At 45.0% G+C, this 12,537-nt stretch overlaps 6 protein-coding genes across 6 annotated transcripts; all 6 read left to right on the top strand.

The window, feature by feature from the left end:
* Nucleotides 1-315: 315 nt before the first annotated feature.
* On the top strand, nucleotides 316-1,810 carry AGABI2DRAFT_179459 (hypothetical protein; the record flags this gene model as incomplete). Its single annotated transcript, XM_006462792.1, has 3 exons — nucleotides 316-549; nucleotides 606-763; nucleotides 826-1,810. The coding sequence occupies 3 exons, from the start codon at nucleotides 316-318 to the stop codon at nucleotides 1,808-1,810; spliced, it is 1,377 nt and encodes a 458-aa protein (XP_006462855.1).
* A 1,716-nt stretch (nucleotides 1,811-3,526) lies between these two features.
* Nucleotides 3,527-5,554, top strand: AGABI2DRAFT_179458 (hypothetical protein). The gene is made up of 5 exons (XM_006462791.1): nucleotides 3,527-3,836; nucleotides 3,877-4,246; nucleotides 4,465-4,595; nucleotides 4,675-5,043; nucleotides 5,094-5,554. The coding sequence occupies exons 1-5, from the start codon at nucleotides 3,608-3,610 to the stop codon at nucleotides 5,474-5,476; spliced, it is 1,482 nt and encodes a 493-aa protein (XP_006462854.1). The 5' UTR covers nucleotides 3,527-3,607; the 3' UTR covers nucleotides 5,477-5,554.
* A 450-nt stretch (nucleotides 5,555-6,004) lies between these two features.
* AGABI2DRAFT_179457 (hypothetical protein) lies at nucleotides 6,005-6,933 on the top strand (the record flags this gene model as incomplete). The annotated part of the gene is made up of 3 exons (XM_006462790.1): nucleotides 6,005-6,043; nucleotides 6,093-6,489; nucleotides 6,530-6,933. The coding sequence occupies 3 exons, from the start codon at nucleotides 6,005-6,007 to the stop codon at nucleotides 6,931-6,933; spliced, it is 840 nt and encodes a 279-aa protein (XP_006462853.1).
* Nucleotides 6,934-7,319: 386 nt separating this feature from the next.
* AGABI2DRAFT_144312 (hypothetical protein) lies at nucleotides 7,320-8,740 on the top strand (the record flags this gene model as incomplete). Its single annotated transcript, XM_006462789.1, has 4 exons — nucleotides 7,320-7,508; nucleotides 7,565-7,758; nucleotides 7,818-8,507; nucleotides 8,602-8,740. 4 exons carry the CDS (start codon nucleotides 7,320-7,322, stop codon nucleotides 8,738-8,740), a joined length of 1,212 nt encoding a protein of 403 aa, XP_006462852.1.
* Nucleotides 8,741-9,166: 426 nt separating this feature from the next.
* AGABI2DRAFT_119689 (hypothetical protein) lies at nucleotides 9,167-10,611 on the top strand (the record flags this gene model as incomplete). Its single annotated transcript, XM_006462788.1, has 6 exons — nucleotides 9,167-9,367; nucleotides 9,429-9,625; nucleotides 9,688-10,106; nucleotides 10,181-10,264; nucleotides 10,317-10,377; nucleotides 10,431-10,611. 6 exons carry the CDS (start codon nucleotides 9,167-9,169, stop codon nucleotides 10,609-10,611), a joined length of 1,143 nt encoding a protein of 380 aa, XP_006462851.1.
* A 1,136-nt stretch (nucleotides 10,612-11,747) lies between these two features.
* Nucleotides 11,748-12,537, top strand: AGABI2DRAFT_193931 (hypothetical protein). Its single transcript, XM_006462787.1, is given in 2 exon segments — nucleotides 11,748-12,271; nucleotides 12,284-12,537. 2 exon segments carry the CDS (start codon nucleotides 12,175-12,177, stop codon nucleotides 12,490-12,492), a joined length of 306 nt encoding a protein of 101 aa, XP_006462850.1. The 5' UTR covers nucleotides 11,748-12,174; the 3' UTR covers nucleotides 12,493-12,537.

Raw genomic sequence — 12,537 nt, 5'->3', positions numbered from 1 at the left:
GATGCCATCATTCGGATTCGCGGCAGACGTGATGCCTTCCTAGTTCAAGACCCCCATTTCTCCCTCGTTTCTACTCCAAACCGTTGAAGATATCGCGTAGCATAATGCGTTCAAATCCAATCTGCAAGATAAAGTATGAATAAAAGGTGTTATGTTCATATAACAAGTAATTTCAACTGATACGGTGGTCCCTTCGCAACTGATCATGATGGCACACCTACCAAATCGTCACAGTCGTTGGTCGGACAAATCGCTCAGGGCTAAAGGAGACACTACTTTCCCTTTGTGCTACCTCAAACCTCCCTTTTTGAACTCATGCCTCCTACAAAAACATCTTCTCCTTCTTCCGAGCCCCTCACTAAAACGAAAACACCACCTCCCACTTCTGAACCTATTACGCGAACAACAACCCCTGACGCCAAAAGCACGCTCAGCAGCAGTTTTGGATTTCGACTTCCAGCTGCAGTGCCTAAAGGTCCAACCAAAGACCTCGCATACTATCGCGAGTCGGGTGATTGTACCATTCTTGTCGGGAATATACTGTTCAAGGTATGAAATTCACCTTTCTTTGATGGTCGACTAGAAAAATACTAACGCGCTGCCAGCTTCATAAATTCCTTCTAGTCAAGGACTCCGTCGAATTTCAGAAAAAGTTTGACGAAGCTGGAAAAGAAAACCGAAAGGGATCGACGGACGAGGACGCCATTGTGCTTGATGATGATGTTACCGCATTCCAGCATTTATGTTGGGTACTCTATGCCAAGTGCGCCATGCCTTTCCTTAATTCATTAGGAGGTCGAAATTTTCTGACTATGAGCATCCCAGTTTGCATGAATTATCGCAAATAACTGATGCCTCTCTCCTCGGAGAACCTCCTCTTTCCCGGACACAAAAGCTTTGTAGCATCGCCTCCATTGCGCACAAGTACAAAATGACGGGCATACAAGACTGGGCTATCAAAGCGATTTCCGACATATGTATGAAGACAGAAAATCTGAAAGGGCCTCCTAAAGGGTTTACTGCGCGGCATAGTCTTGAAGTACTCAAGTACTTTACAATTGCAGCGGATGTTTCTCAAAACGTTGAGATGCTTACTCGGGCTAAAAACACTTGGTTATCGCGTATCGAGGACGGTGAGTTGATTGCTCAGGAGGCATTAAATTTAGCGGAAGAGAGACGTTGGAGGGAGTTTCAAGGAAGGATATACCTTGCTGTATTGCGACGGCTAGCCTCTAGGCGACCTTCGAATACCGAAATTTTCAAGTTTGACCGTAGTGAAGACAAAGCCGTTTCAACATCTCAGCCTCTCCCTGCAAAAATCCTCGACATCGTATGCGACCCAGGCTCCTCGAACAGACCCTTCGGTTCTAATACTGCGACAATGATGAGCTTGTCCACGGAGCATAGAGCCAGGCTTTTTGAAGGCCATTGGATACTCACGAAAGTTCAACGCGAGTTCTACGGCATCGAGAAGGCGTACGTTCCATTTGCGGGGCCGATGTCCACTATGACCAAGTTGGAGACGGCTATCTGGGAGGAGCTTTGGGAAGAATGTCTGAAACTCACAATTAGGCAACAACAGACCGGGTTGATCCACGATGACCCGCTGGCAATGTTGGCCAAGATGCAGGAATTTATAAAGGAGGCGAGGGATGCTCCGAGGGATGGCCATCTTCGGGAACTTGGAAAATTGGCGGATTATGCAGTTCTCCTCAAGCCATCCTTGTTCAAGGACATAGACGCTCTTTTCATTAACCTCAAAAAGAAACTTATAGAGAGCTTGCCAGGCTATTTTTCTGTTCCCCAATAATTTTTCATGTTACTCGGTAACCTTGGGATTCATTTCACATGTCAACAAGATTCGCTTGTAAGTTACAAGTCGAATTTATGCTGCATTATTAGTGTACTTAGAATGCAATAATTGATTGAAGCCGCGTTTGATATTGTGAACGTCGACGATCTTTTCATAGGGCTGAAGAAGAAATTCATAATGAGTTTGCCAGACTATTTTTCCGTTCCCCAATAATTTCTGTTTCGCGATGACCGTGGGGTTCATTTCAAAGGTCACCTGTTCAGATTTAAATCTATGCTGCGTTATCCATGTACTTACCTTGAAACACTTTGAATGCGATAATTGATTGGCTCCAGGTTGTTTGATTTTGTGTGATCTGGCGTTCTATTTATAAAACAACATCCGCGCCACAACAACAGCGTCAATTGTGGCTGCTTAATCATGCTGTTGGCAGATACTGATTCTGATACTGGCCGAATTTGGCAGCTTACATAAGCAATTTTTCGTTCTCTGAGCTGCGAGACACCAACTACCATAGACCATTCTCTGTATTATATTATGGACTCAGAAACCAATTCATGACTGGGATGAGCTATCTGAGGCTCTTGTTGTTCTCCAGAGGCTGGAAGAGGAAGATTCCACACATAAGAACTTCAGCTTGAATTGGATTGACACTGACTGTGTCTGATGGTGATTGTTTAATTATATGACTTCTCCTGTGAGCGTAGCTGCTGGATTCTGAGCTGTTTAAACAATGTTATGAGGGATGTATTGAGTTCAAAACATAGTTTTATTGAAGACTATTCTGTTACAAATGAATAAATAATCATGATTTATTGGACTCGAAGAATTATACTCTTGAGTCTTAAGTAAACAGAATGAGAAAAGATGCATCGAGTGATGATGGACCATGGTGATATTTCCGTGCTCTTTGAAAGTAGCTCACACATCCGACTTCCTAATTCCACTAGCAATGGCCAATTTCAGTAGATTACTGGACCAGACAACTCAACAAGACCCTGGGCTCGAGTGGCCTATTGTTTCCACCATAGGAAGTACTGAAGAGCAGATACCTCATCTGGTTCTGAACATGCGACATTTGCATTCGCAGGGAATATTGAAACGCGTTGGCATTGCGAGAAGCCGACTGAGTGCCAGCAAGTGCTTTGCGTTATGTTTACTGCTATTTGCTTCTATTTATCATAGTTCATCACCAGCAGCATGCGATAAGGCGACTCGCGATAATCATGCATCTAAGCGAGTATCCAGTTTGATTGACCAATGAGAATTCGTTGAAAAGAGCACCATTCTCGTAACGTCATCAGAATCGAGTGATTTGCTGGTGAGTCAACTTGAACCGGCCCATATTCTAGTTTGCAAGTGGTTTTCGACCATTTGTGAATGTCGGCCATCCAGTAAGCTTGATTTACAATACGGATGAGGGTGGTGGTCTATTTCGGATTTTTTATTTTATTTTATTTTTATTTCATGCCAACAACATCAATATCGGGCCATTGGTCACTGAAATCTTTCCTTCTTCAAGTCAACTCGTTGTTTCCATGGCCTCTTCACATCCTCTGGTGTGCGTTTTCCTCAAGGTATACTTCTATGCATTGTCTTCTTGTCCGATTTTGACCCACCTTCGAGCTCCCACCCAGTCATCAATCGGTCTGGGGGATATACAAGATAGCGTGGATTGTATTTCTTCCACAGCTGGTTCGTCTAAATAATGCTATTGAAGCCGCTCAGGCTACGCATCCTGCTACAGAAGTTAAAAAAATCTGGTCAGAGGCTCGAGCAAGCGCTTCATACAAGATGGCGGCACTACAATCTGTTTCCATTACCTGCAACGACATTGCGCTTGGTTTCCTCGCCTTCTTGCACACTCTACGCACAGGGAGAGGCAAAGATGAAATCTACCGTGCATTCCTAACCAGCACCCGTGGAGCGTTCAATTTGGCAGGTATCGCACAGGCAGCAATGCTCGATTTCCGGGAAGACATAAGAATTGTTGTGGGACGAATCATGACTATACTCAGTAGTGGTGGGTTCCTTGCTTTCGCGTCCCCCGCTACCTAACTTAGCGAGCTCAGACGGCAAGGACATATCATCGTTTGTGACTGAGAGCAGCCAAAGCCTGTTAGAACTCGCCACCGGAGTTGAAGAATGTAACGCCATTTTGGAAGAATATCGCGAAGCAATTAAAGAGGCGCAGCGACAGAGTTTGGACGAAAACGACGACCCACCATCTGAGGAAGAATTTCATATGGTGCAGGAAAAATGGCAGGCGTATAAAGTGATTGCAGAACCCACTCAGTATGATTGGCCTCAATTGAAGGACGCGGTGATAGGAGACGAGGACTACGACGGACCGGCTATGTCATCTAGTGACCTGGCGGAATCGACATTACCATCAGATTCCTTGAAGAGCCGCAGATTTTCATTCTGGCGAAAGTTCTTCCGACACATTTCATCGGCCTTTCAGTATTAGATTGAATCTTTTTTGCTTGACTTAAACTATTTTTAATACTTCACAAATCGATAAGATCTTCGTACGTGTCTTTGCACTACCTGGTCTGTACCGGAGGCACAGGTGAGGTAATGAAAAAGATACGATGCGTGCCAAGACTACTCAGAACTTTTGTCTCGGTGCAATGAAAATCGTGCTACAGCCTTTATGGCGCCTTGTCAAACCCCACCCACGCCACAGCCATATCCTCAATTGTCATTGAAACCTTGCTTTACTCCACTCACTCGTCGCTTCATGGCCTCTTCACAACCCCTGGTATGCGTTTTCCTCAAGGTATGCTTTTATGCATCTTCACCGTGCCCTGTGTTGACCCACCTTCGAGCATCCACCCAACCAACACTCCGTTCCGCAGATACACGAGATAGCGTGGAATGTATTTTTTTGCAGATGGATCGACTAAACAATGCGTTTGAAGCAGCTCATGTCACGCATGCTTCCTCGGAAGCTCAAAAACTTTGGTTAGAAGTTCGAGAACACTCAGCACAAAATATGAAGAAGCTACAAAACGTTACATTCGATAACTATAACATTGCATTTGCTTTCCTCGCATTCCTGCGTGTTCTACGTGCAGGGGGAGACAACTCAAAAGCACACCATGATGTACTGACCTATGCTCATCGAGCTCTAGCGACGGCAGAGATCGCGCAAAAAGGAATGCTCGCATTTCGGGAAGACATAAGAATTGCGGTGGGTCGAATCACGACTATAATCAGTGATGGTGGTAGGTTCCTTGATTTCGCATCCTTCGGCACCTAACTTGGCGCGCATCAGACGGCAAGGACATACCATCGTTCGTCAATGAGAGCAGCCAAAGTCTCTTAGAGCTCGCCACCGGAGTTGAAGAATGTAACGCAATTTTGGAGGGATATCGCCAGGAAATTAAGGAAGTGTTACGACAGACTTCCAATCAAACAGGCAGTTTAACATCTGAGGAAGAGTTCCGGATGGTGCATGAAAAATGGCAGGCGTTTGTAGAAATTGCGGACCCCGGTGAATATAGATGGGAAAGTTTCAAGGACGTGATACGGGGACACGAAGAAGTATTCGAACCAGATACGCCACCTATTAGCCCGACGAATCCAACAATGCCCACCACGGTTTCCCTCAAGAGTCACAAAGTTCCATTTTGGCGAAAGTTCTTCCAGCGTATTTGATCGTGCCTTTCATTCTTAGATAAGATTGCTTTGTATCAGTAAAACCGCGTTTCATAATTGGATCGATTCGATTTTTGTATGTTAGAGTCTATTGCTGGTTAGTGCCAGCGCATGGCAAAGTGGTACGGAGTTCATATCATTGGACTCCCCATTTTGTATTAAGCTCGAAATTCCAGCTGATCATGTTGCGACGATAGGTCTCTTTTGCTGTTTTTCTTCAAGTTTCGGTAGACAGACGGCCCGAGTCCACAACTCAGTTCCTCCTAGGATCTCCTGGACAGGGCGAATTTGTTAGGTAACGTAGTGACTTCGAGTCAATGCGAGATCAAGCAGTTAGGACGGACGATCAAACTAAACTGTTACAGGAGGCCTAGAAAGATGGAGGTAAGAGACGAGCGTACAAAATATGATCGGATCAATAATAGCTCGTTTGATCTGGCGTCCTATTTATAAAACAACATCCCGCGCCACAACAACAGCTTCAATTGTCACTAAAATATTTCCTTCCTCAAGTCAACTCGTTGTTCCATGGTCTCTTCACGTCCTCTGGTGTGCATTTTTTTCAAGGTATGCTTTTATGTATTATCTTCTTGTCCGATGTTGACCCACCTTCGAGCTTCCACCCAGTCATCAATCGGCCTGGGGGACATACGAGATAGCATGGAATGTATATCTTCCACAAATTATTCGTCTAAATAATGCTATTGAAGCCGCTCAAGCTACACATCCTGTTACAGAAGCTAAGAAAATTTGGTCAGAGGCTCGAGCAAGCGCTTCGTACAAGATGGAGGAACTACAATCCATTACCATTACCTGCAGCGACATTGCGCTGGGTTTCCTCGCCTTCTTGCACGCTTTACGCACAGGGAGAGGCAATTCGGAAGCCTACCATGCATTCCTAGACAGCACCCGTGAAGCGTTCGACGTGGCAGGTATCGCACAGGAAGCAATGCTCGATTTCCGGGAAGACATAAGAATTGTTGTGGGACGAATCGCGACTATACTCAGTAATGGTCAGTTCCTTGCTTTCGCGTCCCCCGCTACCTAACTTAGCGAGCTCAGACGGCAAGGACATATCATCGTTTGTGACTGAGAGCAGCCAAAGCCTGTTAGAACTCGCCACCGGGGTTGAAGAGTGTAACGCCATTTTGGAAGAATATCGCGAAGCAATTAAAGAGGCGCAGCGACAGAGTCTCGATGAAAAAGACAACCCACCATCTGAGGAAGAATTTCATATGGTGCAGGAAAAATGGCAGGCGTATAACGTGATTGCAGAACCCACTCAGTTTAATTGGCCAGAATTGAAGGACGCGGTGCTAGGAGACGAAGACTACGACGGACCGGCTATGTCATCTAGTGACCTGGCGGAATCGACATTACCATCAGATTCCTTGAAGAGCCACAGATTTTCATTCTGGCGAAAGTTCTTCCGACGCATTTCATCGGCCTTTCAATGATGTTAGATGGAATATTTAATTGACTTAAACCACTTTTAACACTTGTCAAATCGATGAGATCTTCGTACGTGCCTTTGCACTTCCTGGTTTCTGTATTGGAGGCACAGGTGAGGTTATGGAAAAGATACAGACAGACATCGAAAGAGGTAATTGAAAAAGACACACTGGGGCTAAGGAGAGTCGACAAAACGAGACAACAGGCCAAGCCGGATCATAGATGGAATGGTAGCCGTTGTATTTGTTTTAGTAGACCCAGTACTTGACCTCACGGCCAAAGAAGCACTGTTTACTAGAGTGAGGCAGTATTTATAGTACGGAACCGCATGGCCTGGAAGGTTAAGCGTTTTTATCGTGGGATAGTAGGACACTTCAAATTCTCTGCCATCATGCCCTCAAGTGAAAGTTCGGTCTCGTCCATTGTTGTCGTACCTGATTCAAGTGATCCTCGGCCTACATACGAAGACCCTGTATCGGAAAGCGAAACGAGCCCTATCCCATCGTCAGTCATACGAGATGGGGATTATTACTGGCGTGATGGAAATTGTGTGATCCGAGTACAAGATCGCTTGTTCAAGGTTCGACAGGCGACTGATTCTTATTTCCTTGCTGAAAAACTATGGTCAATTTCTAGGTCCATCAATATCTATTTGAACGGGACTCTGATTTCTTTCGAACTCTTTTTACGCTGCCTCAACCCGAACCATCAGATGACGAAAATCAAGATTCAACCAGACAAGGAGTGGACGGTCAATCGGATGATAGTCCTATCGTTTGTCAAGATTCGGTTGAGGATTTCAAGGCATTGTGTTGGGCTTTATATGCTAGGTACGGTGATCCAAGCCCCAATGACTCCGTCGATCACTAATTCGAGGTTTTTGTCCCAGACCTATAGAAACCAACGCGAAGGAGAGATTGGACATCGCGCAACTATTGCGGGTTATTGTTATCTCGAACAAATACGGGCTCGATAGCCTACGTGATTGGTCGCTGAATGTCATAGAAGAAAAAACTTGGCCGGAGTCGAGCCAATTCGTTGACAGCAGTGGTGGGTGGAAGACCATCGAACGGGTCTTCATTGTGTGCTTTGAATCCCAACGATCTGAGCTTATCAAGAAATTTGAACAGTTCTGGCTTAATGAGATCGCAAAGCCCGATGAACGCATGTCGCGGCGGTTGGAAACATTCAATGCGGCTTTGGATGCTACTGAAAATTATCCCGGCACCCGCCTGTTTCAGGGACAGGCATATTATGAATACCTTCGAGCCTGCGATGTCTTCAACATGACACCGGGTAATACGGAACAACTGTCGGATCTGGGGGAATATGTCGATCATTTTCCTCTTACCTCTGAGGGATTGAATGATCAACGGAGTGCACGATTGAGCAAAGGGTTATTTTCCTTGATGCGTTTGCGGTCAAAGCTATCAACAGTGCCAGCTTTTTTGGAAATTACTGGCACGACGTGTCAAAAGCACCCATCAAGCCCCCAGTCGGTTGAAGTTGATAAGGCAGACTGGTGTTCAGATCGTAAAAGAGCGGAACTTGATCCCGGAGAGTTCCTTCAATTGCAACGGTGAGTGGTAGAATTGAAGTAGTATACTGAGGGCATTTGACGAATATGTTAACAGTGATCTTCCAAAGCTGAGGCCATTTCGACCTTTGTGCAGCTGCTCCCAGAAGAGGTTCGAAACAACAGTGGCAGCCATGATCAAGCGGTTCTATACCAGCTTATCTGATCAGTTCATGATTCCCCTCTGCGATGATAAGAAAAGTCCTGAAATGGGAGACCTGCCGCGTCCTGTTTAACCAAAGCTGTTCCTGTATGTTCGTTTACAGTATTATGCAGTACTATTTTTGCATGTACATCATTAGTATGACTCGAGTTCCCAATGTTGCAGTGCTTGACTTTTGATATAGCACTCATACGGGAACGACCAACAAGAGAATGGAACACTCCAATAAAAGACTCGAAGTACATATGAGTACCATAACCATCTACTCTCACCAACGCTAGCGACTACGCCGATCTCTATAGCCCCCTTTCCCAACATTGACACAAAGAGAAAAACGAAATCCCGCATCGCACATGGCCGCAGAATAAGAAAACCTTCCTAAAGTAAAAACCAAACGAACACACACGCAAAGAGTGTTCGGTGAGTGTTCGGTGATGGGACCTTACTAAGCGATTTTATCGTGGGATAAGACGGCATTGAGTTCTCCGCCATATGCACCATGCGCAAGCCCTCAAGTAAAAGTCCGGCCCCGTCCATAGCTGTCGCCCCTGAATCTCCCGATCCTCACTCTACACCCGAAGACCCTGCGTCGGAAAACGAGGCGCAACCTATTGTATCGTCAGTGTCAGTCATACGAGATGAGGATTATTACTGGCATGATGGAAATTGTGCGATTCGAGTACAAGATCGGTTATTCAAGGTTCGACAGACAACTAATTCTTATTGTTTTGTTTACTGAAAACTGCTTGTCAATTTCCTAGCTTCATCGATATCTATTAGAACGCGACTCTGTCATCTTTCGAATTCTATTCACTTTACCTCAATCCGATGAATTATTGGACGACGAAAAGCAAACGTTTACTGGACAAGGGGTAGATGGTCAATCGGATGAAGATCCTATCATTTGTGATGATTCTATCGAAGATTTCAAGGCGTTATGTTGGATGTTGTATGCCGGGTACTGTAATCCAAAAAAATCACTGCGTCAATCTGATTCGACATCCTTGTTTTTGTGTTCAGACCTAAAGAGATCTCCGCACAAGAGAAATGGAAAACTATGGACATGGCTCAACTTTTGCGGGTCATTGTTATCTCAGACAAATACGGATTTGAAAACCTACGCGCTTGGTCGTTGAATGTCGTAGAACAAAACTTTTGGCCAAAGTCAAGCGAATTCGTTGACAGTTGTGGTGGATGGAAGAACGTCGAACGACTCCTAGTTATATGCCACGATTGTCAACAATATACCCTTAGCGGGCGTATTGAACAATTATGGCTTGATGAGATTAAAAAACCTGATCAACATGGGACGTCGGAGCAGTTGGAAACATTCAAAGCAGCTTTGGATGCTGCAGAGAACCATCCCTTCCTCAGACCGTTTCATGGAAAAGCATACTATGCATACCTTCAAACTTGCAATGTCTTCAATGTGACACTAGGTACGGGACATCTGTTGGGGCAGCGGGGATACGTTGATCATTTCCCTTTGGCTTCTGGGGGATTGAATGATCAGAGGAGTATACGGTTGAGTCATGGATACTTTTCTTTGATGCGCTTGAGATCGAAGCTGTCAGCACCACCGGCGTTGTTGATATCCGTTGGTATGTGTCATGAACATCCATCAAGTCGTGATGATGTCTGGCAAGTAGGATGGTCTTTTGCTCATAAACAGACGGAGCTTGATCCTGCAAAGTTTCTTCAATTGCAACGGTGAGTACTAGAGAAGTTTCAAATGAAGAAACAGTTGACGAATGTCGTGGTAGAGATCTTTATAAGGATCCGTCGTTTCAATTGTGCCCTTGTTCTCGAAAGAAGATGGAGGCAAAAGTTCAGACTGTGATCAATTGGTTCGATAACAGTTTGTCTGATCAATTCAAGATTCCCCTATGCGACAAAAAGGAAAGGTCTGATGTAGGAGAGAGTCAGTCGGATTCTGTTGAATGAACAAAGCTGTTTCGTACATATCAGAAGTATGACTCGAAGTCCTTCGATCTTTGCTTCACGAAGTCTAACACTCACGCCAGAACGACCAACATATGATCTCTCATTACCTATCATACTCTCACTTCGATCTCTCCCTCCCCGAGGTCCTGGCTTACTCAAACAAATTCCATTATACTTACATTGATTGTACCTCTCACATCTCCAACATGGACAACAAAAAGAGAACAACGAGAATGACAAAAAAGAAGATGCACATAAGGCATTGTTGTTCGGTGATAAACAGCTTTTTGGTTTTACACGTGAAGACCGCGAGATACAAGTATACTAATGAAAATGAGGATCAACGTTCGAGCAAAAAGTGATTAGAACTATCAATAGCACAAAGTCCCTCCCCTTTTTCGATATATAATGAACTTCATTGAAGTTCTTCTTTTTACCCGAGGTCTCTCGGTGGCTTACTCAGTATCAGTATCGGATTCCCAAATGCATCCCAACAAAAAAGAAAAAGTTACGCATACATACACATACACACTTCACAAAAACTTGAATTTGCCCAAACCACCTCGGCCTGAAAATTTACGCAACCCCCGCCACTTCCGCATGTTGATTTTTTGATTTATTAAAAATTTCATAAGTATATGTGTGTGTATGTAAGTAAGTTATGTAAAGGTAAGCTCAGGGTTCTTCGGAGATCAAATGGGGTTAATCCCGAGTGTGTGTGTGTGTTATTATGTTATTGTCAACATTGTGTGTATATGCGTGTGCGTGTTCGGAACTTGATTGTAGTAGCTTGATTGTTCGATTAATGGGGGGATTCTTGTGAGGATAAGTTTTTAGGTGATTGGTTTATATAAGTATGAACATTCCACTACTACACGAAATACCCATTCATCGCGTTACCGGGTTACCCACACAATCTTCCCGAAATCTCTCTCTCGAAAAGAAAACTCGCATCTGAACAACTCACCATCCTAAGGATTCTAGACTCGGAGTATACACACACATATAAATAGATATAGACTCGAACGGAATTCTTCTCCCCGAGCCCGGAGCCCGGGTTCCCGAGTTCTTCTAAAGTGCATTGTTCCATTCAAGTATACATACACACACTCTCTCTCACACACACACACATAAAAGAAGAAGAAGAGCAACACTTTGTTCCCCCAAAAACGCGTACATAGTGTTCTACTACTCTAGCCCCAGAGCAAAAAGAAACGTTATCTGAGCAAATGAGCAACCTCGCTCACCGATGACCGAAGGATAATGACGACATTTATATCCATATATATAAATAACCCAACCCGTTATCGTCCCATGTGGAGAGAGGCATGGGCTTTCCCACTGGATAATTAAACCTCTTGAACGAGTTGGATGGGTTGAAGAGAGACATATATGGATGATAGGGAGGTGGAAGGACCGGGGTCGTGGGCGTCAATCGATGAATGATCGGGCGATCGTGACCCTATTTATCCTGAAAAGGCACTGATAGGACCATTTATGGAAGCTCTAATTCATTGATTTTGTGGCATACGATCGCAGGCTCTTTGAGCAACGTATGGATACATGATGGAGGTGTGCGGACAAGATAAACGTAAAAAAGAGGGCGTGCGAGAGAATGTAAGGCGTATACAAGAAATGGTCATGCGGGAGAGAGTGGGAGGGGAGGGGATGGGGAGGGAGATTGGATCGGGGGACGAGTGGTGTCCGGCGACCGAGGTCATCTGGTGGTGTGGCGAGCTAAGGGAAGAAAGAAGGTCGGCGATTTCGGAAAGGGGAAGTTGCCGAAGGGAACAGGTGTGGGCGAGTGGAGGATGGCCGAAGGCCGAGCACAGCCGCCGTGCAGCTTCTCCAAGGCATCGGCTACATCTATGGGGATGTTAGGAATGTGTGTTATGGCCAGAGGGAGAATGGGACAGACAGAAGCGA

The sequence above is a fragment of the Agaricus bisporus genome (assembly GCF_000300575.1).
Source record: "Agaricus bisporus var. bisporus H97 unplaced genomic scaffold AGABI2scaffold_7, whole genome shotgun sequence".
Classification (NCBI taxonomy): Eukaryota; Fungi; Basidiomycota; class Agaricomycetes; order Agaricales; family Agaricaceae; genus Agaricus; species Agaricus bisporus.
This window is presented reverse-complemented; position numbering and strand designations above follow the sequence as displayed.

What these genes read in the sequence shown, in the direction of transcription:
- AGABI2DRAFT_179458 (XM_006462791.1), top strand. Translation starts at nt 3,608, where the DNA reads ATGGCGGCACTACAATCTGTTTCCATTACCTGCAACGACATTGCGCTT. An exon ending in CATGACTATACTCAGTAGTG is followed by an intron (nt 3,837 to 3,876) that starts GTGGGTTCCTTG and finishes TACCTAACTTAG; the next exon opens with CGAGCTCAGACGGCAAGGAC. An exon ending in TGGTATGCGTTTTCCTCAAG is followed by an intron (nt 4,596 to 4,674) that starts GTATGCTTTTAT and finishes TCCGTTCCGCAG; the next exon opens with ATACACGAGATAGCGTGGAA.
- AGABI2DRAFT_193931 (XM_006462787.1), top strand. Translation starts at nt 12,175, where the DNA reads ATGATGGAGGTGTGCGGACAAGATAAACGTAAAAAAGAGGGCGTGCGA.